The sequence below is a fragment of the Ranitomeya imitator genome, chromosome 5 (assembly GCF_032444005.1).
Source record: "Ranitomeya imitator isolate aRanImi1 chromosome 5, aRanImi1.pri, whole genome shotgun sequence".
NCBI lineage: Eukaryota > Metazoa > Chordata > Amphibia > Anura > Dendrobatidae > Ranitomeya > Ranitomeya imitator.
The window spans coordinates 298,654,413-298,673,831 of NC_091286.1; the positions used below are offsets into that span (position 1 = coordinate 298,654,413).

Genomic DNA, 19,419 nt, shown 5'->3' on the forward strand with positions numbered 1-19,419 from the left:
ACCCAGCTCCACTTTTGTTGTCTTCGTACAGGACCTTGCATACGCGATATCAACAAAAAACGTGTGCAGAGCTCTATATGAAGGTGCCCAGGTAGGTTCCAAAACCGTAGTGATACGTATAAAAAAACTTGGCACTCAACTTTTATATAGGTGATATTTTATTATTCCAAGCGGAGGTGCAGTAACAGCAAACATTTCGGTCATAAACACATGAGCTTCATGAAGGTCATGTGTTTGACCAAAACGTTTGCTGTTACTGCACCTCCGCTTGGAATAATAAAATATCACCTATATAAAGTTGAGTGCCAGGTTTTTCTTACATTTATCACTTGCGTACGCGATGATGTCATCGCATACGTGCTGCTACCTGACCAGATGTCCAGAGGGCAAGAGAGCGGGAACTGCGCAGCCGTTAAGGTTAGACGGCTCTGGAGCGCCGAGAAAGCTCCAACCTCCGAGGTGTGCACAGCGCACAGTACTTTGTTGCGCGATGGGGCCCATTGAGCAGAATCATAAGAAGCGGTGCCACTCTGTACTGTTTCTCAACGGGCCCCATACAGCAGTAAGGGCACTAATGCCCTGATGTCGGCCCTAGGTGTGGTAACAATGTGAGACATGTAATGACTGACAGTCTGCTCTCCTGATCTACATGTCTCACTTTGGTAACACCCCCTTTCATTTAAAATAAGCTCTGCAGGCAAATTCTCAGGGAGATCTATGTCCAGCCTTTAGACTGGCATATATAACGCAATTGATGATGAATTCCTGCATTTTGTGTTGTGTTGTCATTCTTGCAACTCCCGAATTGAGGACCTATACAGACAAGATATGGAGCAGTTGTTCAGTGCAGCAAATCTAGTGGAGTTTTCTAGAGAATGTTGGAATTTTAATCTGGCTGCAATTTGAAGCTTCTCCACTTTGAGCCATGTGTATAACTACTGCAAACACACAGGGAAATTTATTGAACAAATGCAGGAAAAAAACAGAATAGCATCGCTTAGTGTTTCCTTTCTAGATCTAACCTTTTTTAGAGGGGCTTTGGAAAAATAAAGCAGAATTATTATTGGTTAGTGTGGGTAGCTGCTTCTCTTCGCCACGGTGCTCTAGTTTTTATAAATGGACACTTTTGAATATTGTAATTTTTGTTTACAGGAATAATTTTTGTTCTTCAACTATATTTACAGGCAACCAGTGAACGTCCTTTTGTGCAAAAGCTATTTCGACCACTTGCCAGTGACGGGAAACCTCATACACTTGGTGATTTAATAAAGGAAGTTTGTCCTGCAGCAGTCACTCCAGAAGGTACAAGCTCAGACAATCCTTTTAACAATTACAATTTTAGATTTTGAGGTGTTTGCATTCAATATCTATTACTTTCTTGTTGCCAAAAGTCGAGGTGTAGATGTCTCAGCCACATTAACATTTGTCATGTGGAGGATTATAAAACGAGTAAATGCAATTTTAAGAATGAAATGGCTGTAAATGGCAAGTATTGAGGACCTGAGAGAAGAGGATCGTCAGACATTGCGTTAAAGAGAACCAGTATGGATGTAAAAAAACAAATTTGCCTGATATAAGCATATTTCTAAGTTCCCAACAGGAACCCTTTTTCATAGTAAAAAATAAAAACAAATCCTTGATATAAGTATAGGCCCTGTCTCTATTGCTTTTATTTCTTGTCCTTCAATATTTTGGCCTTTACAGATTGTCTATAAAGTAAAGAAAATAAGTTATCTGACACCTTCAAATAGGTCCTCTGGAAGTATTCAGGCTCATTCAGACACCCGTGATCTCAATTTGATTTCAGACTGAAATAAACAGACGGGCGAACGGAGAGTGACAGCTTCATTTATTTCTATAAGCCTGTCAAACCTGGGTCTGGAGACCATTGACCAGTCCATACATTAGTGGTCCATTTTCGATCCGATTTGCACGGACATCTGTATGAGCTCTAAGTCCTCATCGAGACGTTCATTGTTCTTGTATTCTTGTACGGGTGCTATTGGTGGTTTTCACAATAGTACTCATACCTGTCATAGTCTGAGGCCATTCACATATCTGTAATTTTTCACGGACCAAGCAGTTTGCTAAAAATCACTGAGACATGACTGATTTTGATTCGACTGTTGATTCAAAATCAGTAATCTATGGGTCCGTGAAAAAAATCAGACCACACGCTTACTTGGGCCGATTTTCACTGACTCAGAAAGGGGAAGGTAAGAAAAAAAAGTTCCCCCACCCCCCCCTTTTTTTTTTTTTTTTTTTTTACACATACCAGAAAAACTGACACTCGGACCAAATTCTGATCTAAGTCTGATCAAAATAATCTGTCAATTTTTCATACACATTAACAAAAGGGATATCTGAATAAGGTTTAAGCTGCATTAAGTGGTGCATAGACAAAGGTGGGGCAGGCTCTTAAGGGTATGTTTCCACGGTCCGGAAGCTCTGCGCTTTGGACGCAATGGATACCCCGCTCCGCCCAAAGCGCTGCCCCCTTTTGTACGTGCGGTGATTCTGGATGTGTTCATTGAGCACATGCAGAATCACCGCATCATATTCATAGACTGTGTAATTTTTTTTGCAGAGATGGAGTGTCTCCGCAAGATAAATAGAACAGAGAAAAGATACTCATAAGGTATGCACAGCCACAAGAAAAATCAGAAGCATATATATATGTAAATATATCAAAAACACCTTTATTGCACCTCAGATAACTATTAAAAACATTTAAAACATGAAAACACAATATAGTGCATATACCATACCCCCAAAAACATCACAGATAAATGAATGAAAATCCCCTCAATATGCCCACCTACCAAGATTCTGTATGGAGTATCCCCTAAGAAATAACCATATATGCATAAACGACTTGTATATATCCGCCTAATGCAAAAAATGCCCAAAGATATCACCATCGGTAACTGGTGTACATACTGATGTATGTCCACCCCAGGAACCCAATAGGGGTGATTAAGGGAAATCAAGACAGATACAACCTGTAACTGATCTGCTGGCAAATATAAGCGGAGCCGTTTGAAGATAAGTGTGGCAGGCATAAGCGGTACAAAGTCACTAGCCAGAGCCAAGTCCCCATAAGGCCAGTAAAGGGATCGGCACAATAGCCAAAAGGTAGATACAGGGGGTATGGAGCACACAGGTCCCACGCGTATCGCTGCCTCAGCAGCTTCGTCAGGGGAAGTGGCTAAAAGGTGTCATGGTCAGATATAAATAGTATATCGGGTAATGGCAATTACGTACAGCTGTGTGTGAGATTCCCTGGACATATACCCCATAGAGGAAAAACTCCTGATAAAGGAACCAGATGGTGAAAAATACGTTTGAAGTATATATGGACTAATCCAGTGTTGGGGTATATGTGCTTATGGGTCCATTTGTTTATTTATTTATGTGTTTATGGTTGACACAACACGTGTGCAATAATACTTTTTTTTTTTTTTTTCATATTTGCCACCATGTTGTTTCATCCTTTCTACATGTCTGGCCGGCTTGGGACGGCGCATGCGCAAGGCGATCCAATCAGGAGTCGCAATTTGCGCACGTGCATTGTGCCCTATGGACGTTGTCACTCTTACTTTCACTTTCATTTTCTTTGTTGTGCTGGCTGTGTCGATCTGGCTTACTTGGCGGTCCCACCCCTCGTGTCCTCCCCCTGTCCAGGGAATCTCACACACAGCTGTACGTAATTACCATTATCCGATATACTATTTATATCTGACCATGACACCTTTTAGCCACTTCCCCTGACGAAGCTGCTGAGGCAGCGATACGCGTGGGGCCTGTGTGCTCCATACCCCCTGTATCTACCTTTTAGCTATTGTGCCGATCCCTTTACTGGCCTTATGGGGACTTGGCTCTGGCTAGTGACTTTGTACTGCACTACCGCTTATGCCTGCCACACTTTTATCTTCAAACGGCTCCGCTTACATTTGCCAGCAGATCAGTTACAGGTTGTATCTGTCTTGATTTCCCTTAATCACCCCTATTGGGTTCCTGGGGTGGACATACATCAGTATGTACACCAGTTACCGATGGTGATATCTTTTGGCATTTTTTGCATTAGGCGGATATATACAAGTCGTTTATGCATATATGGTTATTTCTTAGGGGATACCCCATACAGAATCTTGGTAGGTGGGCATATTGAGGGGATTTTCATTCATTTATCTGTGATGTTTTTGGGGGTATGGTATATGCACTATATTGTGTTTTCATGTTTTAAATGTTTTTAATAGTTTTCTGAGGTGCAATAAAGGTGTTTTTGATATATTTACATATATATATGCTTCTGATTTTTCTTGTGGTTGTGCATACCTTATGAGTCTATCTTTTCCCTTATGAGTCTATCTTTTATTTATTATTATTATTATTATTATTATTATCTTTTCTCTGTTCTGTTATGTGGTTACGCATAGACTTGGTATTGCACCCCTTCATGACTTTTCATATATGATATTGGTGCGCCCCCATTTTTCTCTTTCTTATCCGCAAGATAAATAGACATGCTGCGGTCTAGAAAGACGCGCCGCATGTGCGTATACGCTGGTAAGCTAGAGGCGTCCCTGTACGCATAGTGGATATGGGATTTCACAAAATCCCCTTCACTAAGCTGTAACATCTGGATGCTGCGGCTGGACGCAGCATCCAATCCACAGCAAATACTGAGGAAAAACGCCACGTGGAAAAATACCCTAAGGGTTCCATGACTTGTGCCTCCTCGGTCCACTAGTATTGTTAGCATTACTAGTAGCAGATGCTTTCCACACCTGAGCCTCAGGAAGTAGGCAGCTACAACACAACACTGCCAGCCCCCGGTCATCTCCTCTAGCTCTCTGGAAGCTCAGAAGTACACTCAGTAGTGACATAGGCCTTTAATGAAAGGCAGAAGTTTCATTGCTTAGTGACCACCGCGCCTCTGAGTTAATTTTCTGTGGTTCCTCCTTTGCACTAGCTTTGAATACCTTACCTAGTATAAGTTCTGCACGATTATTGCAGTGTTAAATCAAAGTCTCAAACTATCTTTTCACCTTTTGTTTACATTCTGTAAGTATCACTTTGTATGGCAGCACGCATAGAGGAGGGGTAATGAGCAAGTACCTGTGAAGACACCTGTCTGAGGTCTGACATAAGGGAAACCACAGACACTTAGGCTTCTAAAGCTTACAAAACATTGAAACTTTATAGAAGAAAGCAATGTGCAAGGGATCAACCTCGGCTTTTCTTGTCAATTATTGACAGGCTATAGGGGTGGAGCAAAGGAGAAGTAAAAAAGAGACGGGGTACCTGCAGCTTCATGTGTATGAAAAGGCAGCTATTATAGACGGCTCTTTGAAGATTTAGAACTGGTAAGATATTCCTCTTTGGCAGATGAAAGAAGGCTTTTATTATCCACTCTGTTTGAAGATCTGAATATTATCACCTCCTTTAATTTCTTGGTTCGCTGTGCCCCCTCTTTTGTTTTGTTTTTGTTTAATCTCTCATGTGTTACAATGTTTAGGCCAAAACGGGTTGGTACAAAAGTAAAAAGATGGTCATTCACCATTGTGTTTTATTGGATTTTCTAGCTAAACACCAGCCACTTGAAAATATTTTATTTTGTTTTTTTTTTTTTATCAAAGTTTTTAAAAACAGACAAAACTAGAAATATTTGAATTCCCTTCAGGAATCTAGTATGGGGCTCACCCAGTTCTCCGGAATCCTAATGGCAGATCTGTCTGTTCTTCAGTCAGTCATTGTTCGGGTGGCACAGGAATTATGGCCTGATACCATTAACCCCTTAGCGACCGCCGATACGCCTTTTAACGGCGGCCGCTAAGGGTACTTAAACCACAGCGCCGTTAATTAACGGCGCTGTGGAAAAAGTAAATAGCGCCCCCCAGAGTCGGATTTTCTCCGGGGTCTCGGCTGCCGGGGGTAGCCGAGACCCCAGAGAACATGATTCGGGTTTTTTTTAACCCACCCCGCATTTGCGATCGCCGGTAATTAACCGTTTACCGGCGATAGCAAAAAAAAAAAAACGCAATCTCTTTTTAATTTCTCTGTCCTCCGATGTGATCGCACATCGGAGGACAGAGAAAAGGGGTCCCAGGTAGCCCGCCAATACTCACCTATCTCCCCTGGTGCTCCTCGTGGCTCCCGGTGGGCGCCGCCATCTTCAAAATGGCGGGCGCATGCGCAGTGCGCCCGCCGGCCGGCCCCGCGAGAATCTTTGGGGTCTCGGCTGCCGGGGGTAGCCGAGACCCCAAAGAGCATGATCGGGGTCGGTTTTACCGACCCCTGTTTTGCGATCGCCGGTAATTAACTGTTTACTGGCGACCGCAAAAAAAAAAAAAAAAAAGTCAAAGTGTAATTCTCTCTCCTCTGATGTGATCGCACATCAAAGGACAGAGAAATAGGGGCATTCGGGGACCCTGCCATACTCACCTGTGTCCCTGGGTCCTCCTGCTGCTCCTCCTGGCCGCCAGCAAAAGAAAATGGCGGGCGCATGCGCAGTGCGCCTGCCATCTGTCTCCATCTGCCGGCCGGCAGGAGAAGAGCAGTTGGGGCTAAAATTAGGGGTAGGGGTAGAGTTAGGGGTAGGGGTAGGGGTAGGGCTAGGGTTAGGGTTAGGGCTTAATTTAGGGTTGGGGCTAAATTTAGGGTTAGGGTTGGCGCTAAATTTAGGGTTAGGCTTCTTTCACACTTACGTCGGTACGGGGCCGTCGCAATGCATCAGCCCGACATACCGACGCACGTTGTGAAAATTGTGCACAACGTGGGCAGCGGATGAAGTTTTTCAATGCATCCGCTGCCCAATCTATGTCCTGGGGAGGAGGGGGCGGAGTTACGGCCACGCATGCGCGGTCAGAAATGGCGGATGCTACGTACAAAAAAACGTTACATTGAACGTTTTTTTGTGCTGACGGTTCGCCAAAACACTGATCCAGTGCACGACGGACGCGACGTGTGGCCATCCGTCACGATCCGTCGGCAATACAAGTCTATGGGCAAAAAACGCATCCTGCGGGCACATTTGCAGGATCCGTTTCTTGTCCAAAACGACGGATTGCGACGGATGCCAAACAACGCAAGCGTGAAAGTAGCCTTAGGGTTAGGGTTGGGGCTAAAGTTAGGGCTAGGGTTGGGGCTAAAGTTAGGGTTAGAGTTGGTATTAGGGTTAGGGTTTGGATTAGGGTTGGTATTAGGGTTAGGGTTGGCATTAGGGTTACGCTTGGGATTAGGGTTAGGTTTGGGATTAGGGTTAAGGTTAGGGTTGTGATTAGGGGTGTATTGGGATTAGGGTTAGGTTTGAGGTTAGGGTTGAGATTAGGATTAGGGGTGTGTTGGATTTAGGGTTTTGATTAGGGTTATGGTTAGGGTTGACATTAGGGTTGTTTTGGGGTAAGGGTTGTGATTATGGTTAGGGTTAGTGATTAGGATTATGGATCAGGTTGGGATTAGGGTTAGGGGTGTGTTGGGGTTAGGGTTGGAGCTAGAATTGGGGGTTTCCACTGTTTAGGTACATCAGGGGGTCTCCAAACACGACAGCCAATTTTGCGCTCAAAAAGTCAAATGGTGCTCCCTCCCTTCTGAGCTCTGCCGTGCGCCCAAACAGTGGGTTACCCCCACATATGGGGCATCAGCATACTCGGGATAAATTGGACAACAACTTCTGGGGTCCAATTTCTCTTGTTACCCTTGTCAAAATAAAAACTTGGGGGCTACAAAATCCTTTTTGTGGAAAAAAAAAAAAAAAATATATATATATATATATATATATATATATATATATATATATATATATATATATATATATATATACGGTATATATTTTTATGACTCTGCATTATAAACTTCTGTGAAGCACTTGGGCATTCAAAGTTCTCACCACACATCTATATAAGTTCCTTGGGGGGTCTAGTTTCCAAAACGGGGTCACTTGTGGGGGGTTACTACTGTTTAGGTACATCAGGGGCTCTGCAAACGCAACATAACGCCCACAGACCATTCTATCTAAGTCTGCATTCCAAAACGGCGCTCCTTCCCTTCCGAGCTCTGCCGTTCGCCCAAACAGTGGTTTACCCCCACATATGGGGCATCAGCATACTCAGGATAAATTGCACAACAACTTTAGTGGTCCAATTTCTCCTGTTACCCTTGTGAAAATAAAAACTTGGGGGCTACAATATCTTTTTTGTGAAAAAAAAAAAAAATTTTATTTTCACGACTCTGCATTCTAAACTTCTGTGAAGCACTTGGGCATTCAAAGTTCTCACCACACATCTAGATAAGTTCCTTGGGGGGTCTAGTTTCCAAAATGGTGTCACTTGTGGGGAGTTTCCACTGTTTAGGCACATCAGGGGCTCTCTAAACGTGACATGGCGTCCAATCTCAATTCCATCCAATTCTGCATTGAAAAAGTCAAACGGCGCTCCTTCACTTCTAAGTTCTGCGGTGCGCCCAAAAAGTGGTTTACCCCCACATATGGTGTATTGGCGTATTCAGGAGAAATTGCATAACAAAATTTATGGTTACATTTCTGTTTTTACACATATGAAAATAAAAAAAATGGTTCTGAATTAAGATGTTTGCAAAAAAAAGTTAAATGTTCATTTTTTCCTTCCACATTGTTTCAGTTCCTGTGAAGCACGTAAAGGGTTAATAAACTTCTTGAATGTGGTTTTGAGAACCTTGAGGGGTGTAGTTTTTGGAATGGTGTCACACTTCATTATTTTCTATCATATAGACCCCTCAAAATGACTTCAAATGTGATGTGGTCCCTAAAAAAAATAATGTTGTAATAATGAGAAATTGCTGGTCAACTTTTAACCCTTATAACTCCCTAACAAGAAAAAATTTTGTTTCCAAAATTGTGCTGATGTAAATTAGACATGTGGGAAATGTTATTTATTAACTATTTTTTGTGACATATCTCTCTGATTTAAGGGCATAAAAATACAAAGTTTGAAAATTGCAAAATTTTCAAAATTTTCGCCATATTTCCGTTTTGTTCATAAATAATCGCAAGTAATATCGAAGAAATGTTACCACTAACATGAAGTACAATATGTCACGAAAAATCTCAGAATCAGTGGGATCCGTTGAAGCGTTCCAGAGTTATAACCTCATAAAGTGACAGTGGTCAGAATTGCAAAAATTGGCTCGGTCATTAAGTACCAAATTGGCTGTCACTAAGGGGTTAATGATACCTTTTTGGTGCAGATACGTTCTTTTGATCGCCCGTTATTACATTTTAATGCAGTGTCGCGGCGACCAAAAAAAGTAATTCTGGCGTTTTGACTTTTTTTTTTTCCTCACTACGCTGTTTAGCGATCCGGTTAATCCTTTTTTTTTTTTTTTTTTTTTTCATTGATAGATTGTGCGACTCTGAACGCGGCGATACCAAATATGTGTGTTTTGATTTTATTTTTATTGTTTTATTTTGAAAGGAGGAAGAGGGGAGTGATTTGGGCTTTTATATATATTTTTTTATTTTTTTTTTTACTTTTGGCATGCTTCAATAGTCTCCATAGGAGACTAGAAGCTGCCACAACCCGGCTCTGCTACCTAGAGGCGATGGTACTCACAACAAGCCTGCACTGAGAACCATAGAGGTCTCCACGAGACCTCAGGTTGTCATGCCAACACACCAGTGACCGTGATCACGTGACGGGGGTCACCGGTGTGCGTATTTCTGGTGCGATGGGCGGAAGTTCGATTTTAAATGCTGCTGTCAGTTTGACAGCGGCATTTAACTGGTTAATAGCCACGGGTGGATCATGATTCGACCCGCGGCTATTGCGGGCACATGTCAGCTGTTCAAAACAGCTGACATGTTCCCGGAAAGATGTGGGCTCACCGCCGGAGCCCACATCAAAGGGAGGGAGTCAGACATTGGCGTATTATTACGCCCGATGTCGGTAAGGGGTTAAAGCAACTTAATTAAACTTAAAGTTGTCCACTACTTGAACAACTTCATCATACGCCTCGCTTGGCCCCCATAAAATAATAAAGCTTATACTCGCCTCCCATGCCAGCACCGCTCCCACATTTTTGGCAGTCGCTCTCCTTGGGGCTCTTGTACCATGTTGTGACACTAGCACCAATCAGCGCTGGCGTCACTGTCCCCGACTTCGGACAAATCTAACATTAAGAGAAAGTAGGAGAGCAGCCGAAGCCCGGACTTCCTCTTAAACCCTTTTAGCCACCATATATTAAATGATGAGGAGGGCATGAATCCCAAAGTCAGAATCACTCCTTTTGTCTGATAGAACTTTTCAGCAAGAAATTTCATGATTGCCTTGCAGACTTGTCATTGAAATGTAGATACCCGATTTTTCATGCAGGTCTTGGTGAAAAGGCATGGTGAGGCTCCTGACCTCTCTTAACTAATCGGGCAAGGCACGAAGTGCCATTCATCTCCATGTGCATCTCTCCGCAATCTTACGCCAGTCTATAGTAAAATTTGTGATGTGGCGAACCTGACGCTCATCATGAATTTGAGCAGGGGTCATAACCAGTGATGAGCGAGTGTACCCGTTGCTCGGGTGACCTCCGAGTATTTGTTAGTGTTCAGAGATTTAGTTTTCATCGCCTCAGCTGAATGATTTACAGCTACTAGCCTGCTTGATTACATGTGGGGGTTGCTAGGTTGCCCCTGTACTGCTCCAGCTTTGTTCATTGTGGCAGAGCTGGACAAAACTGGTGTATAAGAAACAAAATTCAATACATTTTTGGGCAACTCTGCATTGCGCAAAATGTTTGTTACTTTTGAAAGGTTTTTACACCAGAATTCTGGCATAAAAGATTTGATGAATTGGGGCCCTAGTCTAGAGCAGTTGCAGTCCATTGTAAGTTGGGTTCGGAGCTTAATAGCCTGCTGACAGGTCTGCTATTTTCATTTAACAGTGCCAGTCTGGGACTTACCACTCACAATTTCACACAGTCACTTTTAAGACCCTGTGCACATATAGGATAAGGAATAATGCTGAAAGCTATCCCAAAAAAATTTTCTTGCATGCTATGCTAGTTATTTCGAGAAAGACATTAATAGATGTACTACAAAAGCAGGCACTGGAAGAATCCAACTATATTTGTGTTATATGGTAATTTTGGTGTTTTTCTGGAATTGTACATCATGAAAGCATCCTGTCCCATTTATTGTTTTGTTTTTGGTTTTGTTTTTTTAAATTAACTTCATTTATTTGTATTTTTTAGATGGTATCTGCAACCTTATAGTACAGACGATAACTGAGAGCAGAGCCTCAACCTATCTGTAACCTCTATTGTTCACCTAGGGTTTGTATTAGAGCACCCTATATAGTTCTTGGGGAACAGTCGAATTGGAATGATTGGATAATGGATCACAATTTCTTATTTGTTAATAGAATAAACATTCCTTTTTAGAAATGGAATATGCTCTATAGCGTTATTAAAGCAGCAATACATTTTTTCACCTATCTGATTATGTAATGCGATATGGGGCTTTAGTATACTTACCGACTGTAGTATTCCCTACTTTCCAGTGCCGTTCAGGTCGTCTTTTACGTCATGTGACTACTACCTTACCGGATCACACAAATTTAGGTGAATGGGATGTCGCTGTCCCAATGTTAGTGCATGGAGCTTTGTTCTGAGGCTCCATAGGCTTACATTGGGAAAGTAGCACTGCCTCATACAACAGTCCCTGCATAAGCCAGCAATAAACGTGTGATGACCTGAGCTAGAGGAAGACTGAATTGGCACTGGAAACCAGGGAAGACTGAGATCGGTAAGTATCTTACTGACCTATATTGCAATACATAATTAAAAATGCGGAGTCGGATGGGGCAGAATGCGGAGTCGGATGGGGCAGAATGCGGAGTCGGATGGGGCAGGAGCATGAGCAGGATGTGGATTTGGGTGGAAAATGTTTTGGCGGGGGGGCCCCATTTGAAAGATCGCACCGGGGCCCATAATTTTGTAGTTACGCCACTGGTTAGTAGGAATAGTTGTCGGCCAACAAACTTTTTTTTTCAATGAAGAAATATTTCCTAAAATATAGACTGCCTACATAGTTGTGTTTTGTTTACAACCACATGAAGAACAACAGAACAAGTTACTTTTTGCCGTGATCAGGTAATTTCCAGGGCTGGTGAACAGTAGACACTGTTGTAAAATTGATAGGAGGTGGAATTTGAGAGCAGGGATGACTGGAAATCTCTGAAGGAAATTGTCTCTGTCTGAGACGCTTTTCTTTAAAGATGGAAACTGTTTACTTCACACAAAGGGATTGTCTGTAATCCTGGCTTCACCTGAACCAGGTAATGGTTTCTGCTGATGACATCAGTACGTTCATCGAATACCAGGCATTTTCTGAATATCTTAGTCTTCCTTTTCAACTTGGCGGTTTTTTTTTTTTTTTGGATAAAGGTACAAATGTAGCATTCAAGATAAAGGAATTGCAGGAGAGCTCCAGGCTCAGCCTCCTTTGTAGTGTTTCAGATATTACAGCTTTATAGTATCTGCACATTTATTGCTACTCGTTGCAGTCTCAATGTAGTCCTCCCCCCAGGATTTGTCTTTTTTTTTTTTTGGACATTTTAGGGTCAAGCTATAGGTCACCGGGTTATAATATTAGTTGTTTAGTGTTCATGGAATGAACATTGATGAGTAATTCTTTTCATATCTGAAATGTGAATGTAGAATTCTAAGTGGATCCGTAACGACTGGCTCCAATCTGATATTGGTAACCCTAAGTATTTCAGGGTATTTACTATAATCTGAGCGTTAGCGAATGATACATTTCTTCTTGCTACACAGACCTAAGGATACAGGTGGTGCTGCTGCGATTGTGTATTTATTGTAGAAGTGATACAAATTGATTTATCTTCATTTCTTCTGTCCTCCATGTTCTGTCCTCTGTGTTTCCTCCATGTGTGCTTTTCCCTCTCAGCAGAACATTTATGCAAAATTGGTGGGAAATCCTATGCTCTCCCTCTCCACAAAACACTTATTTAGAGGACAGAGCTGTCTTTTTAAATGGAGCAGTAAACCATTTGTGTGGTTCCTCTCAACTTAAGTAAATGGAAGCATACCTGTGCTGAAAATTCTGCCTGAGGACATTATGCAGATATAGTGTGTGACATGGACTGACCAAGGACCGGCCACGGGTTTCCTGACCTGAGCTTGCTAGTTTCATATATTTCTAAGTGGTTATGACGCTCAGGTCAGGAGACCCACAGCGAGTGTGTGCATTGCTCAGACTGTGTTGAACGGACATCTGCATGAGCCCTAAGGCAGGTTTCATGTTTCTTGCTTATAAACCGTCTGTGATTTACATACCGGCAGTGGCTCTTCTAACCCAAGCTCAATGGCCTTATAGGCAAACTAGCTATTGAGTCCGTCCTCGCCCGGATGGCGAGCATTTTTGTGTGTACATTTTATTCACTTTTTTTCAATAAAATGGCTCTGGAGATAGCGTTATGCACACACGCTGACTCCAGCACCATTTTATTGAAATAATGTACTACGTCAAAGCAGTGCGCACGCGCAGGCCATAGTGTTAATGGTGATGGCCAACGCATTTGCACTGCTATGTTGACTTTTTAGTACAATTCTTCAATAAAATGGCGCTGGAGTCAGAGCATGCGCATTCCACGATATCCGGAGTCCTTTTGTTGAAGACGCGGTCTGTGAATTCTTATACAGAGTGTCTTCAATAAAATGGCGCCGTATTGCGGGCTGGGCGACACACTGCGCAGGCGCTGCCAATCTCGGCTTCAGACAGAAAGACACATCCACTGTTACATATAAGATCTGAGGTTGTTGAGTCCAGTGGTTTGTGGTCCATGCTCACTGTGAAACCAGCCGTAATAAGTAGTTACTAAAGAATTGTATTTTGTTGGTAGAATTAAAAAAACATTTTATAGGTCTGTGGGATTATGAAGTTAATTCCACTTAAAGGGGTTGTCCTATAGTCAAATAATTGTTTAGGCATAAATTGTTTGAAAATAACAAATCCAAGGCATGCCCACCATCCTGAATCTCTGCAGATGCAGAATATGCTGCTCTGGAGGTACCATACACACTGGCTCTGAAAACGGTGTTTGCTTTGTTCAGAGGTCAGTCAGGTGAAGGGTAGAGCATATCGTAGGAAAAACATCCGATGATGTGCTCTTTTAATCTTCTGAGTGAACAACCCCATAAACCACTTGACGACATCGGCCATACATGTGAGGAGCTGCAGCAGGTGCTTTCCCGCTAACCGCCGTATATGTATGGCATGGCTATCGCGTGGGCTCACTCCAAGCACAGGCGTGACCTGACACTCTGCAGCAATGCCCACTCCACTATCAGTGCTAGCGCTGATTGCAGGCATTTAACCCTCTGATGCCGCTGTCAATAGTAACAGCAACATAGCAGAGGCAGGGATCTCCCGCTCTACACCGGGAGACCCTGGGATAAAAGATGGCCATGAGGTCACTCTGGTACGATGTCCTGTAAGCTTCTGCTCAGAGCAGGAGCTGACATCCTTCCTGCCTGTGTTTGACTTTTTTTTATTGTTTTGAATGGGGCGAAAGGGGGGTGATTTGAACATTTATATCTATATACATAATTGTCTAAGGGGTACTTCCGTCTGTCTGTCTGTCCTTCTGTCACGGTTATTCATTCACTGATTGGCCTTGGCAGCTGCCTGTCATGGCTGCCACAACCAATCAGCGACGGCCACAGTCCGATTAGTCCCTCCCCTACTCCCCTGCACTCACTGCCCGGCGCCTGCTCTGTAATCCCCTCCACTCACCGCTCACACAGGGTTAATGGCAGCAGTAACGGGCCGCGGTGTAGCGCACTCCGTTACCGCTGCTATTAACCCTGTGTGTCCCCAACTATTTACTATTGATGCTGCCTATGCAGCATCAATAGTAAAAATGTCATGTTAAAAATAATAAAAAAAATCAAAAAACCTTCTATACTCACCTTCCGCCGCCTTTCTCGCTCCTCGCCACGCTCCCGGGACTGCTCCATTGCAAGTGGCAGCTTCCGATGAGGTCCCGTCCCAGGGCTGTGTGCGACAAGGATCTGCTGTGATGTCACTGTCATGTGATTGCGACGTCATCATAGGTCCTGCTCACACCAGCCCTGGCACCGAAAGCTGCCGCTTGCAATGGAGCAGTCCCGGGAGCGTGGCGAGTAGCGGGAAAGGCGGCGGATGGTAAGTATAGCAGGACTTCAACGGGCTATAGGTGAATATATGTTTATTTTTTTAAGTCTCTATAATAAGTGGTTCTGTGCTGGCCAATATACTACGTGGCTGGGCAATATACTACGTGGCTCTGCTATATACTATGTGGCTGGGCAGTATACTATCTGACTGGGCAATATACCATACTACGTGGCTGGGCAATATACTACGTGGCTGGGCAATATACTACGTGGCTGGGCAATATACTACGTGGCTGGGCAATATACTACGTGGCTGGGCAATATACTACGTGGCTGGGCAATATACTATGTGGCTGGGCAATATACTATGTGGCTGGGCAATATACTACGTGGCTGGGCAATATAGTACGTGGACATGCATATTCTAGAATACCCGATGCGTTAGAATCGGGCCACCATCTAGTATATATATATTTTTGAAGTTAATATTTTTATAAACATTTTTTTTTTTGTATGCTTCAATAATCTCCACGGGAGACTTGAAGCTGGGCAATATACCGTACTACGTGGCTGGGCAATATACCGTACTACGTGGCTGGGCAATATACTACGTGGCTGGGCAATATACTACGTGGCTGGGCAATATACTACGTGGCTGGGCAATGTACTACGTGGACATGCATATTCTAGAATACCGATGCGTTAGTATCGGGCCACCATCTAGTCTACTATATAATTGTCTAAGGGTCACTTCCGTCTTTCTGTCTGTCCTTTCTGTCATGGATATTCATTGGTCGCGGCCTCTGTCTGTCATGCAATCCAAGTCGCTGATTGGTCTTGCCAGCTGCCTGTCATGGCTGCCGCGACCAATCAGCGACGGCCACAGTCCGATTAGTCCCTCCCTACTCCCCTACAGTCAGTGCCCGGCGCCCGCTCCATACTCCCTGCAATCACCGCTCACACAGGGTTAATGCCAGCGGTAACGGACCGCGTTATGCCACGGGTAACTCACTCCGTTACCGCCGCTATTAACCCTGTGTGACCAAGTTTTTATTATTGATGCTGCCTATGTAGCGTCAATAGTAAAAGGATCTAATGTTAAAAATAAAAAATCATTATACACTCACCTTCCGCCGCCTTTCCCACTCCTCGCGACGCTCCAGTAACCGCTCCATGCAAGCGGCAGGTTCCGGTGGCAAGGATGGTATGTGACAAGGACCTGCCATGACGTCACGGTCATGTCCTCATCACAGGTCCTGCGCTACCAACCCTGGGACCGGAAGCTACCGAGTGCACCGAACACAGGCGACATGACTACAAGGGCTCCTTCGGAAGGTGAGTATATGTTTATTTTTTATTTTTTTTAACCTGTGACATACGTGGCTAGGAAATATATTACGTAGCTGGCCAATATACTACGTGACTGGCCAATATACTACGTGGCTGGGCAATATACTACATGGCTCTGTACTGTATACTATGTCGCTGTGCAATATACTACGTCGCTGTGCAATATACTACGTGGCTCTGCTGTATACTACATCACTGGGCACTATACTACGTGACTGGGCAATATACTACGTGACTGGGCAATATACTACATGGCTGGGTAATATACTACGTGGCTGGGCAATATACTACATGGCTCTGTACTGTATACTATGTCGCTGTGCAATATACTACGTGGCTCTGTGCTGTATACTACATCACTGGGCACTATACTACGTGACTGGGCAATATACTACGTGGCTGGGTAATATACTACGTGGCTGGGTAATATACTACGTGGCTGGGCAATATACTACGTGGCTGGGCAATATACTACGTGGCTGGGCAATATACTACGCCGCTGGTCAATATACTACGCGGCTGGGCAATATACTACGCGGCTGGGCAATATACTACGCGGCTGGGCAATATACTACGCGGCTGGGCAATATACTACGCGGCTGGGCAATATACTACGCGGCTGGGCAATATACTACGCGGCTGGGCAATATACTACGCGACTGGGCAATACACTACGTGACTGGGCAATACACTACGTGACTGTGCAATACACTACGTGACTGGGCAGTATACTACGTGACTGGGCAATATAGTACGTGGACATGCATATTCTAGAATACCCGATGCGTTAGAATCGGGCCACCATCTAGTATATATATATATTTTTGAAGTTAATATTTTTATAAACATTTTTTTTTGGCATGCTTCAATAATCTCCACGGGAGACTTGAAGCTGCCATAACCCCAATCGCCTCTGCTACATAGAAGCGATGATCATATCGCCTCTATATAGCAGAATTACTCACTTGCTATGAGCGCCGACCACTAGGTGGCGCTCACAGCTAGCCGACACTTGAGTGACAGCCATAGAGGTCTCCAGTGTGGGTCACCGGTGTGCATATTTCCGGCGCAATTACCGGAAGCGCTTGTTAAATGCCTCGCTAAATGTCACGCGTTGCTTCGTCGGGGAGTGACTCCATGACGAAGCAACGTGTGAAACGTGCGTTGGAGTGCGGGGTAGCAGTAGCACCACGTGGGAAACGAATCCTGGTTAGTATATGGAGGTTTTTTTCATCATGTCTTAAGGTACCGTCACACATAGAAACGCTGCAGCGATACCGACAACGATCCGGATCGCTGCAGCGTCGCTGTTTGGTCGCTGGAGAGCTGTCACACAGACAGCTCTCCAGCGACCAACGATCCCGAGGTACCCGGTAACCAGGGTAAACATCGGGTAACTAAGCGCAGGGCCGCGCTTAGTAACCCGATGTTTACCCTGGTTACCATCCTAAAAAGTAAAAAAACAAACGCTACATACTTACCTTCTGCTGTCTGTCCTCGGCGCTCTGCTTCTCTGGTCTGGCTGTGAGCGCCGGGCAGCCAGAAAGCAGAGCGGTGACGTCACCGCTCTGCATTCCGGCTGACCGCTCACAGCCAGAGCAGGAGGAGTGCAGAGCACAGCGCTGGAGGAAAGACGGCTGTAGGTAAGTATGTAGTGTTTGTTTTTTTACTTTTAGGATGGTAACCAGGGTAAACATCGGGTTACTAAGCGCGGCCCTGCGCTTAGTTACCCGATGTTTACCCTGGTTACCAGCAAAGACATCGCTGAATCGGTGTCACACACGCCGATTCAGCGATGTCTACGGGGAGTCCAGCGACGAAATAAAGTTCTGGACTTTCTTCCCCGACCAGCGATCTCCCAGCAGGGGCCTGATCGCTGCTGCCTGTCACACTGGACGATATCGCTAGCGAGGACGCTGCAACGTCACGGATCGCTAGCGATATCGTCTAGTGTGACAGTACCTTTAGTTATTCTCCTAATAGGGATTATTATATGTGATTTAATCATGTGCACCTTATGAATATACCTTGAGGTTATATATACTCTATTATTTTTGTACGTTATATTATACTACCTGGACTTGGTTATATACCTATGCACTTTACCTACCTATTACTATTTATGAAATTGAGTATATGAAATATGTGTTTCCCTATTTACGGCAGTTGAATTTGGGTCATTCCATGTCAATTGGACTAGTGGTCCCCACTCGACCTTCTCCGATGTTGCTGAAAATTTATAAGGATGTACATGTATGCTTGAAAAGAGGTTCTGTAAATATTTAGGGCCAGATCTCAAATACACTGGCACTGCTGACCTTTCACTGGAGGTTCCACCAAGCCTGCGGCTTCAGCTAAGAGGATTTTGCAAACTTTGGCACATAGCCATTAGAGTTCTATACTGGCTATGATGCTGAAATTTGGCATACTAGCTCAACTTTTGCTGCTATGCACAATACAATTATTACCGGCTATGACAAAACAATATTTCGACCGCAATTTTGTGTCAAAGTAGCTTGAAAAACGCATTGCATAAAATGTATGCCAAACTTTGCCCATATATAACTCAAGACCAAAAACCAATAGTAACTGGTGCTTTGCCCTGTACACCAAACATCTACATGACTTTGCATTGCTGCAATATCACGGTCAAAGCATATGTTTTTGTGGAAATATTCACACCCACATATGATGAAAAACTTAAAACGAATTTTACCTATTTTTAGGGTAAAATTTCTCAAAAAGGGTACCCCTAAAATATATTAATTCTGATATCATTAGAAAGAGCACATTTTTCTCTACAAGGATCATTGTTTTTTTTTTTTGGAGTCTCTCAGTTTAAGAAATGAAAAATGCCACTGAACATGGTGTTATTTATTAATACGCAATGAATGGTAACTGCACTATTCAAACCCTTGCGTT

The 19,419-nt window shown here is 43.7% G+C and overlaps 1 protein-coding gene across 7 annotated transcripts in view; it reads left to right on the forward strand.

Moving 5' to 3' along the window:
• Nucleotides 1-19,419, forward strand: part of ATG5 (autophagy related 5) — a 260,439-nt gene that overhangs the window by 207,247 nt on the left and 33,773 nt on the right. For 6 of the 7 annotated variants that reach the window (XM_069726288.1, XM_069726292.1, XM_069726291.1 and 3 more), the window contains exon 7: nucleotides 1,185-1,302. In XM_069726288.1, the coding sequence (XP_069582389.1) occupies nucleotides 1,185-1,302 (118 nt within the window). Of the gene's footprint in view, nucleotides 1-1,184; nucleotides 1,303-1,391; nucleotides 1,530-19,419 lie in introns of those variants that run through there. The other variant, XM_069726293.1, reaches the window with a different exon arrangement.